Genomic DNA, 15,818 nt, shown 5'->3' with positions numbered 1-15,818 from the left:
GTTTTTATAAGATCTGACTCCAGAAGTGAGGCTCCACCCGCAGGAACTAACCTCCCTTGCTTTGTAGGTTCTGCCAGGCAGCCATTCAGTTGCCTACGTAATTTCTGGGGGTGACCCCCTGGCATCCTCCTGAGTGCATCCCCCACACCTCAGCCCTGCTCAGGACCCTGGCCTTGCATTATAGCCCTTCCTCTGGGTGAACAGCACGGAGCCCTCCTGATTTCATCAGCTGTCAGGAGACTCAGAGTGATCTGGGTCAGAAACCACACCCCACGTATTATTTAATCCCCTCGGGTGGCTGAGCCCACACTGAGCCCACCAACTCCCTCAAGCACACACCTCCATGTGGGGCAGCACCCACCTTCTCTGCTTGTTTTTGTGATGGAATGGCTGGGCGCGAGGTCGGGGAGTGGGGACTGCAGCTCTGTGGGGTGCCCTTCCGGCAAAGGAGGGAAGCCCTCAGATGGGTTCACATCAGGAAGAGACTCCCTCCTGTGCGCTGCCCTCCTCGCTGGCTGGTGGCTGAGACAGGGGCGAGGCGAGCGGGTGTGAGAAGTGAGTCTGTGCGTGTATAGCTACAAGCGTGTCTCTGATCACAACTACTACTTTCCTTTCAAACTGCACAGTGTGAAAGACAATTCAAAAGAGGATGGGCCCACTGAGAAAGACGAAGGTGCTAGCGTGGGAGTAACTTCACATTGCAGTTCGTGCCGATTTTCGGTCTTTATTGCTGGTTTTGTTTCTCATCGTTTAAATGGGGCCATTTGCTGACAGGACTGACACATCCCAGTCCTGTCACCGCTTATCTCAAGGTGCACCTTGACCTTTTTCTCAGCAGCCCCATCATTTCAGAAGTCGTAACCTCGTGCCTGATTGAGTCCAGGACCCTGGTCCACATGTCTTCCTCTCAGCGCCGGGCCCCTGACTTCCAGAGTGAGCTCTCCAAGCCACTCAGCCTGAGTTCAGCCCAGTCTGCTGCTCTCCGTTTGAAAGGACAGCCACTCCCTTCTCAAGATGCTGACTCCTAGTGAACCTCTTTCCTCCTCCTCAACGTCAGTGCAGGACCTGCTGTGAACTGTCTACACTGCATGTCGCAGACAGAGCTGAAACTCGCCACTGCAGTAGACTAATCATGAGACCCCGCCAAGGAGGACACCGCACTCGCCACCCTAGCACCGTCCGTGGAGCGAGGCAGGTCAGTCTCTGCCTTCTGTCTAGTTCCCATTGAGCATTTGTCCCGCTTGGCCCCGGGGAAGGCCTGTAAACGGGGTGTGAAGGGAGAGGGCAGAGCCATGTGCCAACTGGGGTTTCCTGAAAACACTCCACGGGCGCAGGGTTTTTCCCATGAGTCATATCTAGGAACCCACAGCTGCTGACAGCCGGTTCCCCAGCTGTAGAAACAGGGTGAGCATGTACCCCACCCCTGAGCCCCAGAAGGAGGGGCCCGAACTTTAAAACATGAAAACAGCAGGCCTTCTATGCTGGGCCCCTCTGCCCTAGCTGGGGGGAAGGGGTGAGGAGGAAGGCTCACCCCATCTCAAGGACCCAGCGGCTGCCCTGTAATCTCACTTGTGAGCAGTCCTGGAAAAGGCATTTTTATAGCCAACCTGGTGGCTTGATTTAGGCCAGGAGACTGTCTCTGTGGTGCACGCCTCTCCCTGGGACCTGCCTCCCCCCAGTGGCACTCCGTTGGCCAGCAGGTCATGTGGCGCTAAGGGGGCTGGTGTAGCTGCTGGCAGAGGAGTGAGGGGCCCGGGCTTCCTGGAAAGGTTCCTGCCTTTCCCAGACAGCCTTGGTGTGATCAGCTTCTGCTCCCTGGGAGTGGGAGGTCTCTTAGAGCTGGGCGGCAAGCAGTCATGTTAGCTTGGACAGCTGCTGGTTAAGTGCGACTTTCAGCCTCCCCTGGAGGAGCACCCCCCTTTCCGCTGTGGGGGGCTCTGACCTCCAGGCACATCCAGTCTGTCTTTATAAGCCACCCACGACCTCGCAGTGCACAGCCTGGATGCTGAGGGATGCTGGTTGCACAGTTGAGACCCATGTGTTCACGCTTCCTTTCTACAGCCGTTAAACTCGTTTACTCCAGCTGTGCTTTTTAGCAGCAACCCTCAGTCCACGAGGCACCAGACTTACACTGGAAGTGTGTTATGTTTTTATTGCCACTCCCTGTCTTTGCACTTAAGTCGTACATGTCATTCAAGGAGCCCCAACAAGCCACACGATACTCTCTCCTGCGTCATCCTCTCAGCCAGGCAAACGCTGCATGGTGGGGGGGCAGGGGTGGGGAGGGGTGGGGAGCCAAGCCTAGGACAGCCCACTGTCCGCCCTGGGTCCGTGGCGGCCTGTGCCACTTCAGTGTTTGAACTCGTCTCCCGCCGGCAGGGTAAACGGAGACAGACGGCCGGCAGTGGCTCTGCTCCAGTGAAGACAGACGCGGCGGGCACCAGTTTCTGCCGCCTGCCTCCTCTCAGCAGCTCCTCCTCGTCGTCGTCCATCGGAGGATGCAGGCCACCAGGCAGCAGTCAGAGCCTCCACAGTCAGCACCTGGTAGGCCCAGCCAGAGACGGGGCCGGGGGACACGGGGCGCTTCCGACTCTCGTCCGGCTGTCCAGTCGGAGTGGCAGGAGCGGTGGCCACATTAACCCATGGTTTGCCCCCCGCTGGCCACCTCTGTCTTGGGGGAGGGGCAGGGTGTCTGCTGAGAGCTTGCCCCGTGCCCCGGCTACACACACACTGAATATATTACAGCTTCCGAGCTCTGTCAGCGCCTTCCCGCTCCCCGGCCACCTCAGAGGTGGGAAAGAAAAGGGTACAAGAAGACCCCGCTGAAGGTGGAGTACATCTCGTCAAAGTCCGTGTGGGCCAGCCGGCCCCCTGTGACCACGATGTTGACGCCGTCCCCTGCCTTGAGGTGCACGATGAGGTGGAAGGCGCCCGGGCCCCCGCAGGTGTGCGGGGCCCCCTGCGGCCGGTGATACTCCAGGAACTCTCTCCGGTAGCCGGCCGTGTGCAGCTGGGCCACACTGGCGTTGGCCACTGACAGGACGGCCTCCACATACGCGTCCCTCTCGGGCGTGAGGGTGGCTGTGATCAGGTAGCGCCCATCGTATGGAGCCGTGAAGACCCCTGTGGGGAGGAAGGCAGACCCCTGAGCATGTGGTACCCATCACGGCCTGTGCACCGAGCGGGCAGTCAGCCCGGATGAAGGCAGACAGCTCAGCCGTTCCCCACCGGAGGCAGGCCCACTGCGGGGGGATGAGCTGGAGCCCAGACCCCATGCTGGTGGGAGTGGCCACCTCTGAGGGCTCTGGGGAGGGGGCCCGAGTCTTCAACCTGCCCTGCGATGGCCAGGTCACTGAGCTCTTGATCTTACCATAGAGCTCGGGGACAGACCAGGCCCTGCGCTCTGGGTACACGGCCTGCGTCTCTGCTCAGTGTCACCGGAACCCATTTACTCAGACCCACGGCCCAGACTCTGGTTCTGGGCGTCTGGGCCTGTGGGAAAGCTGGAGGTCCCCACCTCTGAGTGCCAAGAGCCCCTGACTGGTGGACACAGTGTCCCCACACCCCAGGCCGGGGGAACAGGGTGCCCAGGAGCACACAGCAAAGCAACCCTGATGCAAAACTCGGGGCCTGGGCAGCAGCTCCCACCTCTGCCCAGAACCAGCTGCTACCCAGAGCCCCGGCCACCGCGTGCATGTGACCTGTGACCGCCCCCACCCCCTGTCTGCTGGTGTCTATGGGTGGAGGGACAGCAGGGACCAAGGGGTCTGGTCTCTAGCAGGTGAAGCATCCACAGCCCCGGGGGCAGCAGCCCAGGCTCAAGGCTGGCCTCCCATTTTGGGGGCTGCGGCCCATGTAGACCCATCCCGGCAGGGTGAGTGGGTTCTGGCTCAGAAAGGGGCAGCGGGAGGCCCTCCGGAGCAGCTGAGCATAGGCAGACTCACCGGTGCTGGGGTCGTACACGTCTCCGTCGTTCACCAGCACCTTGTTGAATAGGACCACGCCGGCGTCGCTGGGGAAGGGCTTCCGGGTGAGCCCCGCGGAGAAGGACACGAGAGACGGTGCCAGAGCCGCTGGGGGGACAGGATGCACTCCCGGTCAGGCCCGGCCCAGGCCTGTGTGCGGTCCCGAGGGGCGGCCTCGGCCTCTCATTTCCCCTCAGGGTGGACACCACCACACGAGGTGGACACCCAGCCTTGTCCTCGTTGGAGGAGCAGGCAGCTGGGGGAGTGCGCGAGGCCCTGTGTGTCAGGCGTGGACTTGGCACGTGCATGATGTCTGGGGGTGGGGCACCCAGGCCCCCCCCACCCCGGCCTCCCCTCCCACCCCTGCTGCCCTGGCTGATGTACCTGGGGAGGCTGCAGGCGGCGATTTGGGGTACCCTGAAAAACAGAATGCAGACTCTGTCAGAACCCTTAACAGCCCCTCACTTCTGAGTCCCTCTGGCCCTTGTTCCTCACACAGTGAGTGGATGTGCAGAGGAACACATCACCCGACAATACAAGCACCCGTGATACGTGGAACTAACAGAAGGCATCCTAGAGAAGGCAGCACTGTGCCCAAGAGCCGGGGGCGGCTGAGAAGGAACCGTCCTGACTGCCCCACCTGGCAGCCGCAGCGCTTCCTGCAGGCAGGCTCTCCCTGGCTGGGGCCAGGTGCTTCTAGCTGTTGATGGGTTTAACTCTGAGGGTGGTACTATCCTGTGTCAGCTGATGTTACCTCCCCCACCCAATGTCACGGGTTTACACAGTTCACAGCCTGTTTCCTCGTGTCAGAATGACAGACATAGGGCTGGTCAAGGAGCTGCACGTCTAGCACCTACTTCAGGACAGAAACGCAGTGAGTGTCCCTTGACCTCTCCTTCCTCTAACCTCCACCTCCTCCGTCCTCCAACATCCAGCCTCCGCCAAAATCCAAACTGCTCCAGTCTCCTCCAGCTTCCTCCAACCTCCTCCAGTCTCTTCTAGGCACCAACCTCTATCCTCCGCCATGCTCCAGCCACCTCCACCTCCTTTCTCCACCCTCCTCCTCCGGACTCCCACCTCGGCCATCCTCCAACTTCCTTTCATTCTCCTCCAACTTCCTCCCTTCTCCAACCTCCAACAACTTCCAGCAACCTTCTCCACCCTCCTTCCACCCTCCAACCTCCGACCCCCTCAACCTTCTGACATCCTCCAGCCCCTAACCACCTCCTCCAGCCTGCAACCTCCTTCCTCCACCTTTCTCCAACTTCCATCCTCCCAACCTCCTCCAACCTCCAACATCTAACCTCCTGTAACCACCTCCATCATCCAACCTCTATTCTCCAACCTCCTTTCACCATCCTCATACCTTCTCCTGTTTCCTCCATCCTTCAACTTCCAACATCAGCCTCCTCCCTCTCCCCTCTTCCAACAACCTCCTCCAACTTCTGCCCTCCCCCAGCCTCCTCCAGCCTCCCATCTGATGTTGGGGCCAGGCCTCCCACCTGCCCACTTAGTTGTGGTTGTGTGCTCTTTCCTGCTGCCCAGGCTCCTAGTACGTGTCTGGTTTTCCAAGTCCACTTCCTGCTGGGAGGATCAGCGAGCCGCCTGGATGGCACAAGTAAGACAGCTCAGGATGCAACTCTAAGGGTGATGTTCTGTGCCCAGGGCACTGCAGCGTCTTTGGGCAGCTCAGTTCTGGACACTGTTCCCTGCTGGCTGGACCCATGACTCAGAGCCCCACAGCAGCCTCCCAATGCCTGGGGTGCACTTACCTGGAGCTCCTGCATAGCCCTCTGCGCTGGGGATTGGCCGCTGCCCGGTCTGGCCATCCACACCCCGGGGCAGGCCCCGCCCCGACACCCCCATCCTGCCTGGGGGCCCGGCCTCTCCAGTCTCCATGATGACCCCCGTGGAGCCAGGCAAGAAGGGTAGCCCTGTCCAGCCAGGCCGCAGGGGTGGGGGGCGTCTCTTGGGCAGGACGGGCTTCTGTCCTGGGTCCCTCGGAGGTGAGGGGGTGCTGGGCGGCAGCAGTGGGGTCAGCACTGGAGTGGACAGCTCCGTGGGGGCCTCTGCTGGGCTCGAGGGCTTTCCTGCGTCGTCCTGGGCCTTCCCCCGGGATGGAGGCTGAGGCGTTTCTGAGGGCTCCTCCGCTGAGCATTTGGGAAAGTCGAAAGAAATAGAGTTAAAAACCACAGACTTGACTGCTCAACCACAGGCCCCTCTGTGAGGCCCCATGGGCATGGCTTCCTGGAAGGTGTGTGCTTGGGGGTCCCTGGGCCAGGTCCACTGGTAAACACAAGAGCAGCCACCACAGTGTGGGGACCCCTTGCCCCAGAGAGGAGGGTCTTCAGCCTCTCTTTCTGCATGATGGTTGCTCTCCCCAAAATAACATTATCCTTGGTTCCCAATAAAAACTCCATAATGACCCTGCAACTGTACCTGCCTGCCACCACCGCTGACCCCACAAGCTGAGGGCCTGCTTTTGCAGACCTCATGTGACCCAGAGTGTCAGCACGAGCTGCCTCTGTGGCAGGCACGGGGGTCACCACAGCCTTAAGATCTCCAGCTGGAGCACTTCCACTTCAAGAGCCTCCTGGTTCACACTTCCTACCCTCTCAGAACAGCGCTGAGACACAGCCTGGAAACTGCTCCCACTTCCTACTCTGAATACATTCCTGGAACTGCCCTTCCAGAAAGCCCTTCCTGCAGGCCTGCAAGACACCTAAGAATAACCAAGCCTGGCCTGGATACCCTCCTCAACAGCCAAACCCTACCTACCTCCTCCTCCTCCTCCATCCATAGGGTGCCTGCAATGGCCCAGGTTCCAAAGCTCCAAAGTTACGATCAAGTAAAATCAGAAACTGCATTGTACCCCCACCCCAGTCTGGTTTTTTTAAACTCACAAAGGTGATTGTGGTAGATGGAACACAGGTCCCTCTACCCAGAGAGCTAGGTTGCCAGCCCACCTCCAGCCCCAGGGGAAGCTTTTCTTCAAGCACCCTTTCCATGAGAGGATGAAGCCCTCCAGAACGTGAGCTGAGTGGACTGATCATCACTTGTTAAAGTGCCCCCAGGATGGTACAGAGCGAATACCATTCTAGATGCACTGAAGATAAGTTCATTCACACCACACAGCGGGAAGGCATCAAGCCTTGATTCTCTGCAGTACTCTGGTGGGAAGGGCTGGGTTGGACATAGAAACTGCGGCATGAAGGATTCAGACCTGGAGACACCACTAGCCACAGTGAAGGACAGAATGAGAAGGAAATAACCAACCAATAAAAAGGAACTTTGAAGAAACATAATACAAGAAAATAAACATGTAGCAAGACACATTCCTTGTTGGCAAAGATGCCCACCCTCTAGCTGTTTGTCTGAAATAAACTGCTGCTTTGCATGCTCTCCCACACATACTGTTTCTTACAAACCCTGTGCCTACTCTACAAAACAGGCAAACTCAGAGAAACAGAAGGCACTGTATCCAAAGTACAAGAATAGACTGGTATTAAAAGAGGCCTAACCAGAGAATAATAATGTCTTTAATGATTAGAAATATGCTTACCAAAATAAGAAAATTCAGTGAAAGAGTTGGTAGACAAAATCAAGGAGATCTTTTAGAAGGTAGACCAGGTAGATTAGATAATGGATAATAGAGAAACTGTAGGAAAATTAGATTCTTTCCAATCCAGAACTTTCTCAAAAAAATAGAAAAACTGGGGAATAGAGATGGTAAGGAGAGAATCAAATACACAATTCGTTAGAATTGTAAAAGATCCCAGCTGGATTATTAAAGACCCAAACCAAGGCATATTCAGAACACTGAGGATAAAGAGAAGATGCTACAGACTTGGGGATGGAGGGAAGTGACTTCAGATCAGAAGGACATCATCAGACTCTCCAGTAAGGGAAACCAGGAAGCAAAAGAACAGCACCTTCAAATGTTGAAGGAATATCATTGTTAACCTTGAGTTCTATACTCAGCTAAAATATCTGCCAGTTGTGAAACTAGAATAAACCTGTCTTCAGCCATGAACTATTTAAAGGCCAGCAAAACTCTCAAGCATCCTTTCTTAAAAAGCTATTGGAAAATGTACTTCACTGAAATGAATGTAAACCATAAAAAGAAACACAGAGTAAAGGGTGTAAGACAGAGAAGTTCAAGAAACTTGTAGGATGGTAGTGAAAAGTTTCAGATTGAAAGCCTTAGAGCTTTCTCAAGTCTAGAGAGGAAGCAGTCCAGGCTGTGTTGGGAAGAGAGAACTCCCAGACGGAGCCCATTAGATTAAAAAATGGAAGGGGATAAATGTATACCTATGCTGATTCATGTTGTTGTACAACAGAAACCAACAACATTGTAAAGCAATTATTTCTCTTAATTTGAAAAAATTTTTTAAAAATCAAATGAATAATTTGCCAAAAAGAAAACCTAAAAAATGGAACCAACAAATGACCTGATACTTTTTATGGTCTTGAGAGAGTTTCAGTGAGTGAGAAGAATCCCAAGACGGATACATAAAATCTAGCAAATAACACTGCTACTAATTCAGAGGAAAGCAACACAATCCTATTTGGCTGTTATTGAGGTGTTTAGCTTATAGTATAAATACTGACTTGATTTTTGTGGTATAACTAATGGGAGTTGGGAGGAGGGGGAGACATGAGAGAGCCTTATAGGCTAATGTCTGCGGCTGATAAATAATGTCAAATACTGTCTATAATATTCGTATAGAGAGATCTAAAGCTAATAAATTGATTTAGAAATATGGAAGTAAACATCGGGGGAGAAAACAGCTCAAAGAATTGCACGTGACCACTTCTGGGATGAGAAGGGACAGGGGAGGTGGTTTCCATTGTAAATTTCTCAGAAGTGTTTTATGTTTATAAAACATGGACGACACCAAGGGCCCACCCCGTCTCCCTTCCCTCCAGTCCGAGCACGCTCAGGTCCCTCCCTGTCCGTCTCCCTTCCTCCTCATGCTAGACGAGGTGCTCCTCCAACATGGCTCCTCTCCCTCTCTCCTTCCTCCTCACTGGCTCCTTCCGTTCAGCCCAAGTTTGTGCGTCTCCACCCGTAATTTAAACACAAAGACTTTCCCCCAGTCCTATAACCTCAAAGAATTACAGTACACAAAGCACCTAAAAATAGCCAAATACAAGCCCCTCGCACCTTTTTTCGTTCCTATCCCCCTACAAACCCTTCACGTCATCCCTCTTTCTCTGAAGCCCCATCTGTCTCCCTGTCACCTTGTCTAGGTGCTCAGAGTCGTATTTCACTCTGCCCTCTCCTTTCTCACGTGCACCCTGATCTGGGCTAAGTCCAGCTTCTCATTTTGAGTCATCCTTCGGGTCCGTCCTTCCCACCTTTCTCAGAGCACAGCTCGTCCTGGTCGTCATCCCTGCTCAGAAACCTCCAGCCGTCCTGCACTGCTCGTGAGCTCCAGGCGAACCTCCTTTGACAGCCGTGTCCGCTCCACCTGCCCCATCGTCTGCTGCCTTCAGTCCAGCCGCTGGGGCTGGGCTCTTGGGGAAGCCTCGGCACACGCCCCTCCCCACAGTCCCGCTGCTCCTTGTGAAGCCCAGCAGCGCTTAACAGTCCTGCCTCCCAGTCTCGGAGCTCTGAGGGCCTGTCTGGTTTTCATACCTCTCTTCACTTGCTGGATGATGAACACTTGAGGACACGTTTTAATGATCTTTTGTCACCAGGGACTGGCACATGACACTGAGACGTCTGAGTATGGTGAAGGAAGAAAGGCCGGTACCCTGGGCCGCACCCTCACTCCCTCCAACCAGTAGAGGAAGCGCCCTAACTTTGCCAACGATAACCGTCTTTCTAGGGTCTGTAAGGGCAATGCCAGTACCTAGAATCAGTGATGGTTCTCTCTCTCTCAGTCATCACTCCCTCAACACCCAGGCTTGTGATAGCAAGTGGAAGGCAGAGGGGAAAGAATGAACAAATAAACCGCTTGGGCCAAATATCCTGCACTGATCTCCACGGGGAGTCCGTCCAGGACTCTGTGCAGAACGGGTGGCTCCCACACCCCTCACATCACAGCAGAGACGGCACGAGAAAGCCGCCCTGGATCCCGACTGCTCCCCAACCTTGGCCCCCAGCACATCACGTAGTGTCTCTAACGCACACATTTATTACATGCTTGAAACAAACTGGACAGCATCTTGCTCCGTCTGGGAAGATAACTCTGGCAGCCAGTGTCTTTTCAAACTGCACATATGTTTCCAATCCAGTGACCATTTGAGTTGAGTTCATAAAACCAAGTGGGGCTGCCCATGTTTCACGTGAGGAATGATGCTTTTGTTCCACAGCCTGCCTCCAGGTCTCCGTCCTGACACCCCCACACTGGCCTTGTGCAGCTGTGCACAGACTGGGCCACGGCCTCACCAAGGATGGAGCCAACAGCAGGTAGGAAAGGCCACTCCCATTCCGCTAAAGTTCTTGTTAAAAGCCACTGTAACCTTTGCTAAGATGAAGACCTGCCTGAGGAAATTGTCAGCAACCCCATGGAGTCGTGTCACAGCGCAGGGCTTCGGGGACGTCAGAGTCTGTGTTGGCAGCGTGGCTGAATCATCCACCACTTGGGCTAAACCCCCAAAGTCTCCTGACAAGCAGGCCGAATTTGGCTGATCAGATGAAGTGACGGGTGTGGGGCCACATCCCTGACAGTGACAAGGCACTGTGCAAATGTCCAGGCCAATTCACTAGAAGCCCAGGGCAGGGAGGGGGTGGGGAGCTGCCTGGCATTGCGAGACTTTGCTGACCAAATGCAGCTACAGGTCGGGGTGGTGGGACTGGTTTAAAGACGGCAATCAAGACTTCTGACTTTGTATTTTCTTTTTTTTTTTTGGTTGCATGGCTTGTAGGATGTTAAATTCCCTGACAAAGGATTGAACCTGGACCCTTGGCAGTGAAAGCATGGAATCCTAACCACTGGATTGCCAGGGAATTACTAGGACTTCTGGCTTTAGAAGAAACCCACCCACATTCTGACATACAGCAGGCTAAGTGGAAGGATAGTCACAATGCTTGGCAAAGCTCTGTGCCTGAGAAAGGCCTGCACCACCGCGATGAGAAACGCCAGGCTCAGAGGGGGTGCCGAAGGACCAGGTTCCTGCACTGACCAGGCACGGGGGCCACGAGGCAGGGGCTTGGAGGAGACACTTGCTGGTCTCCCTGCCAGAAGGCCAGGAAGGGAGAGGATGGGAAGGCATGTGAAGGAGCCTCAGGGCTGGGGAGACAATGCACAGAAACCCCACGCGGCTCCCCTGACAGCAGGGCAGGGGGGGCCACGGGTTCACAGGAACTGTCCTACTGAGCAAACAGCAGTGGAAATGCTGCTTTGCGCTTTGGCTGGAACGAAGAGAGAAAACACTCTGGTCCCGGGGGCGCTGTGTGATTCCATCACAGCAGTGATGGATAAAGATGTGGTGTGTGTGTATATATACACACATATACACACACAAATATTACTCAGCCACTAAAAAGAAATATGGGACTTCCCTGGTGGTCCAGTGGCCAAGACTCCATACTCCCAATGCATGGGGCCTGGGTTCAATCCCTGGTCAGGCAACTAGATCCCAAACGCCTCAACTAACACCCAAGGCAGACAAATAAATAAAAATAAATTTTAGAAAAAGAATGAAGTAAAGCACTTGCAGCAACATGGATGGATCTAGAGACTATGACCTACACTATGACCTATCTAGGGCCTGTACTGACCGTCCCTCCAGAGCACGGAGCCCCTCTGAGAAAGGAGTCTGGCCCAGTGTGACCACGTGGAGGCCCCTGGAATCAGGCTCCACAGGGCAAACAGGCTGGCGTTTCTGAAAAGCGTGACCTAGAGATCACAGACACAGCTCCAGCCTCGCAGGTTGACATCGGTGGGGCAGCGCCCTTGGAACAGAGGTCACCCGTTATCACTGAACCCCAGAGAGGCCGACCTGACCCGAGAAGTCACCGGGGATTTCTTCTCTGATAGAAATTCACAAGCTGGTTTGAAGCTGCACATGGACACGCAGAGGGTCTACCTGATTTTAAGACTCGCTGTAAAGCTGCCGCGGTCAGGACGTGAGGAGGCACTGACAGCGTCGGCAGAGCCCGTCAGCGGATACGCGGGTCCCCGCAGAGCTGGCACGGGCGCTGTGGCCCCGCACCCAGGGCTTCCCTCCCTCCCCACTCTCCCCCCCTGCTTCTCCGCTTCTCTCTGGCCCAGCTGCCTCTGAGGGGGCTCTGCCTTCCGCTTCCACGACGGGAGCTTGGGGGGGGTTCTCTGTTTTAGTTACAAATTACAAATTCCTGGAACTGACCTCACCCCTGCTGAGCAGGAGTCTCCTGAGGGAGCCCAGAGTCCTTATTTCTGTCAAGCTTGCAGGGGACTCTGCGCGCAGCTGTGGGAGAGCCCAGTGCCAAGGACACAGCAGTCCTAGAGTCAAGGTTCAGACGGAGAAAAGCAGCCGCTGCTTTCACCAAGTGAAGAGCTTGACAGAAACCAGATGCTCACAGGGCCGAAGGGCAGGTAGCGTCCAGAGACAGTGTGGTCCGAGTCTGTGCGGTTTATGCAGCCTTTATGTATTTATGACACTCGGACTGACTCCATCATGCTATCTGGGACCTACACTGGCCTCAAACTCAGCCAATTTCAAGTTGAAGGCCAAAACTGTCATAACACTGGCATGAGGCCACTCTTCCCCTGCCAGGCTTTACAAGCACCGAAGAATTGATGCTTTTGAACTGTGGTGTTGGAGAAGACTCTTGAGAGTCCCTTGGACTGCAAGGAGATCCAACCAGTCCATCCTAAAGGAGATCAGTCCTGGGTGTTCATTGGAAAGACTGACGCTGAAGCTGAAACTCGTGTAAAGAGTTGACTCATTGGAAAAGACCCTGATGCTGGGAGGGATTGGGGGCAGAAGGAGACAGGGATGACAGAGGATGAGATGGTTGGATGACATCACTGACTTGATAGACATGAGTTTGAGTGAACACCGGGAGTTGGTGATGGACAGGGAGGCCTGGCATGCTGTGACTCATGGGTTGCAAAGAGTCAGACACGACTGAGCGACTGAACTGAACTGACTTGAAAAACCTGTGTTTTTTTTCATTCTTACAGCACAGCTTAGGCTGAACAACTGGATAAAGATGGGGTTCTTAAATCTGTAGCACCCCCAAATGAAATGTTATTAACATCATTCAAAACTAAAAATAGACCATATGATCCAGCACATAGACTCAACAGACATGAATCTGAACAAACTCCAGGGGATAATGGAGGACAGAGGAGCCTGGTGGGCAGAGAACATGACTTAGCGACTGAACGGCAGCAATAACATGACCCAGCAATCCCACTCCTGGGCAAATATTTGGGAAAAAAACCACATGATTTAAAAGGAAACATGCAGCCCAGTGTTCACTGCAACACTATTTACACGAGCCAAGACATGGAAGCCACCTAAATGCCCATGGGCAGAGGAACAGACAAAGAAAACGTGATACGTATACACAGTGAGATATTACTTAGCCGTTAAAAGAAAGAAATACAGGACTTCCCTGGTGGCCCAGTGGCCGAGACTCCACAGTCCAATGCATGGGGTCCGGGTTCAATCCCTGGTCAGGGAACTAGATCCCACACACCTCAACTAACACCCAGGGCAGCCAAATAAATAAAAATAAATTTTAGAAAAAGAATGAAGTGATGCCATTTGCAGCAACATGGATGGATCTAGAGACTATGATACTAAGTGAAGTGAGCCAGACAAAGACAAACAGCACATGACATCACTTATATGTGGAACCCACTGTTTTTTAAACAATTGAACTTACAGAACAGAATCAGACTTACAGATATTGAAAACCAACTTATGGTCACTAAAGGGGAAACACAGGGGTGAGGGGTCAATCAGGACCTGGGATGAGCACACGCACACTACTATATATAAGGTACATAACCCACAGGACCTCCTGTATGGCCTAGGAAACTCTACTCAATATTCCAGGATAACCTATATGAGAAAAGAATCTGAAACAGAATGAATCTATGTGGATGTATTACTGAATCACTTTGCTGTACACCTGAAACTAACAGAACATTGTAAATCAACTATACGCCAATAAAATTAAAAATACATATATTTTTAAGTACTTACAAGAAATTGCCTGAAGACATTTGCAGGAGAAAGGGGTGGCAGATTGGAAAGAGGAGGCAGTGGGCTGCTGTCCTTGGGGTCTGTGGAAACAGTCCTGCGTGTCCGGCAGGAAGGCCCTTCTTGGAACCATGAGGTGGGGGAGGAGGGCTACCCTGGCACAGAGACTGCCCCTCTGCCTGGCTCAGCTCTGTGGCAGCCTCAGGCTTCTCAATACCAGGAACTCGCCTACTATCCCAAGTGAAAGAACAGCAGAACTGCCGGAGTCTGGCCGGGGCTTAGTATCTGATCAGATGGGTGATGGGGAGGCTGTGTGGGCTCAGAGGTTGTGGTGCAGGCCAGGTGGTCCCGGAGCCCCAGCAGGAAACAGATTCTGCCTTTGAGCCATGCTGGGTTGGGGGGGGCAGGGCCTAGAGCTGCCCCTACCCAATAACTACAGTAGCATGGAGATGGGGCAGCTGCGGAAAAGATGCAGCTAAAAGAAGGGGACGGAGCTGGGGGAACAGAGACAGAGGACCAGACCTCTGAGGCCACATCCACAGAATAGAGGACTTCCCCATCCCCTTGTCGTTCAGAACCTGATTTATCTAACCATGAATCCTAAATGTTGGGCTTCCCTGGAGGTAAACGATCCACCTGCCAAGCAGGAGACTTGGGTTTGATCCCTGGCTCAGGAATATCCCCTGGAGAAGGAAATGGCAACCCACTCCAGTATTCTTGCCTGGAGAATTCCATGGACAGAACAGCCTGGCGGGCTTCAGTTCATGAGGTCATAAAGAGTCGGACACAACTGAGCAACTAAACAAGAACAACACGAACCTAAATGCTAGGGAGGGGGGATTCTCAGCTTTTTACACTTTACACTTCAGTCCCAAATTAGACAAGAAAACAAGGAAAGAGCAAAACCCTCTGGATCCCTAGAACATTCAGCAGAACACCTGGGGTTCTCATCCCACGTCTGCAGTGCAGGCGAGCCCACCTTCACTGCTCTGAGGCTGCAGGTCTGGGGGCTTGAAAGAAGAGGAGGGGATTTCAGCCAGAAGCAGAAGGGATGTCCAGCAGAGGGGACAGAGGGTCACAGTCACACTGATACTGAGGGATGACCAAGGGCCAGTCACTGTTTAATACACTACTGGGACTTCTCTGTGGTTCAGTGGTTAAGACTCCCTGCTTCCATTGCAGGAGGCACAAGTTTGATTCCTGGTCAGGGAACAAAGATCCTGCATGCCACACAGAACAGCCAAAAAATAGAAAAAAGAAAAAAAATACTCCTTAGGAACAGGGGGGCTTCCCAGGACACACTAAGTGGTAAACATGCCTGCCCATGCAGGAGATGCGGGTTTGATCCCTGGGTCAGGAAGATCCCCTGGAGGAAGGCATGGCAACCCACTCCACTATTCATGCCTGGAGAATCCCATGGACAGAGGAGCCTGGTGGGCTACAGTCCATGGGGCTTCAAAGAGTCAGGCACAACTGAAATGACTTAGCGTGCACAGGAACAATAATTATCATGCTAACTTCTTGAAGTATCACTATTACCATGATTCTCTCCAATTCACAGCTATAGAAAGTGAGGCATTAAGTAGATAATTTGTCCAAAGTCACAAAGAATGTATAGAGTAGCTGGGATTACAGACTTGGGAAATAATAATCACTTCCTAGCTCAAAATTCTCCAAGAGTTTCTCATGATACTTGAAATCCAA

At 53.6% G+C, this 15,818-nt stretch overlaps 1 protein-coding gene across 1 annotated transcript in view; it reads right to left on the bottom strand.

The window, feature by feature from the left end:
* Nucleotides 1-2,285: 2,285 nt before the first annotated feature.
* Nucleotides 2,286-15,818, bottom strand: part of EMILIN2 (elastin microfibril interfacer 2) — a 58,108-nt gene continuing 44,575 nt past the window's right edge. The window contains exons 5-8 of the mRNA XM_068993774.1: nt 5,738-6,100; nt 4,350-4,382; nt 3,945-4,073; nt 2,286-3,123 (exon numbers count right to left, since the gene is read on the bottom strand). Of these exons, the coding sequence (XP_068849875.1) occupies nt 2,786-3,123; nt 3,945-4,073; nt 4,350-4,382; nt 5,738-6,100 (863 nt within the window). The 3' untranslated portion in view covers nt 2,286-2,785. The remainder of the gene's footprint in view (nt 3,124-3,944; nt 4,074-4,349; nt 4,383-5,737; nt 6,101-15,818) is intronic.

Source organism: Capricornis sumatraensis, chromosome 21 (genome assembly GCF_032405125.1).
Source record: "Capricornis sumatraensis isolate serow.1 chromosome 21, serow.2, whole genome shotgun sequence".
NCBI classification, from domain to species: domain Eukaryota; kingdom Metazoa; phylum Chordata; class Mammalia; order Artiodactyla; family Bovidae; genus Capricornis; species Capricornis sumatraensis.
Note: the sequence above shows the minus strand (reverse complement) of the source record. Positions and strands in the feature narration are given on the sequence as shown.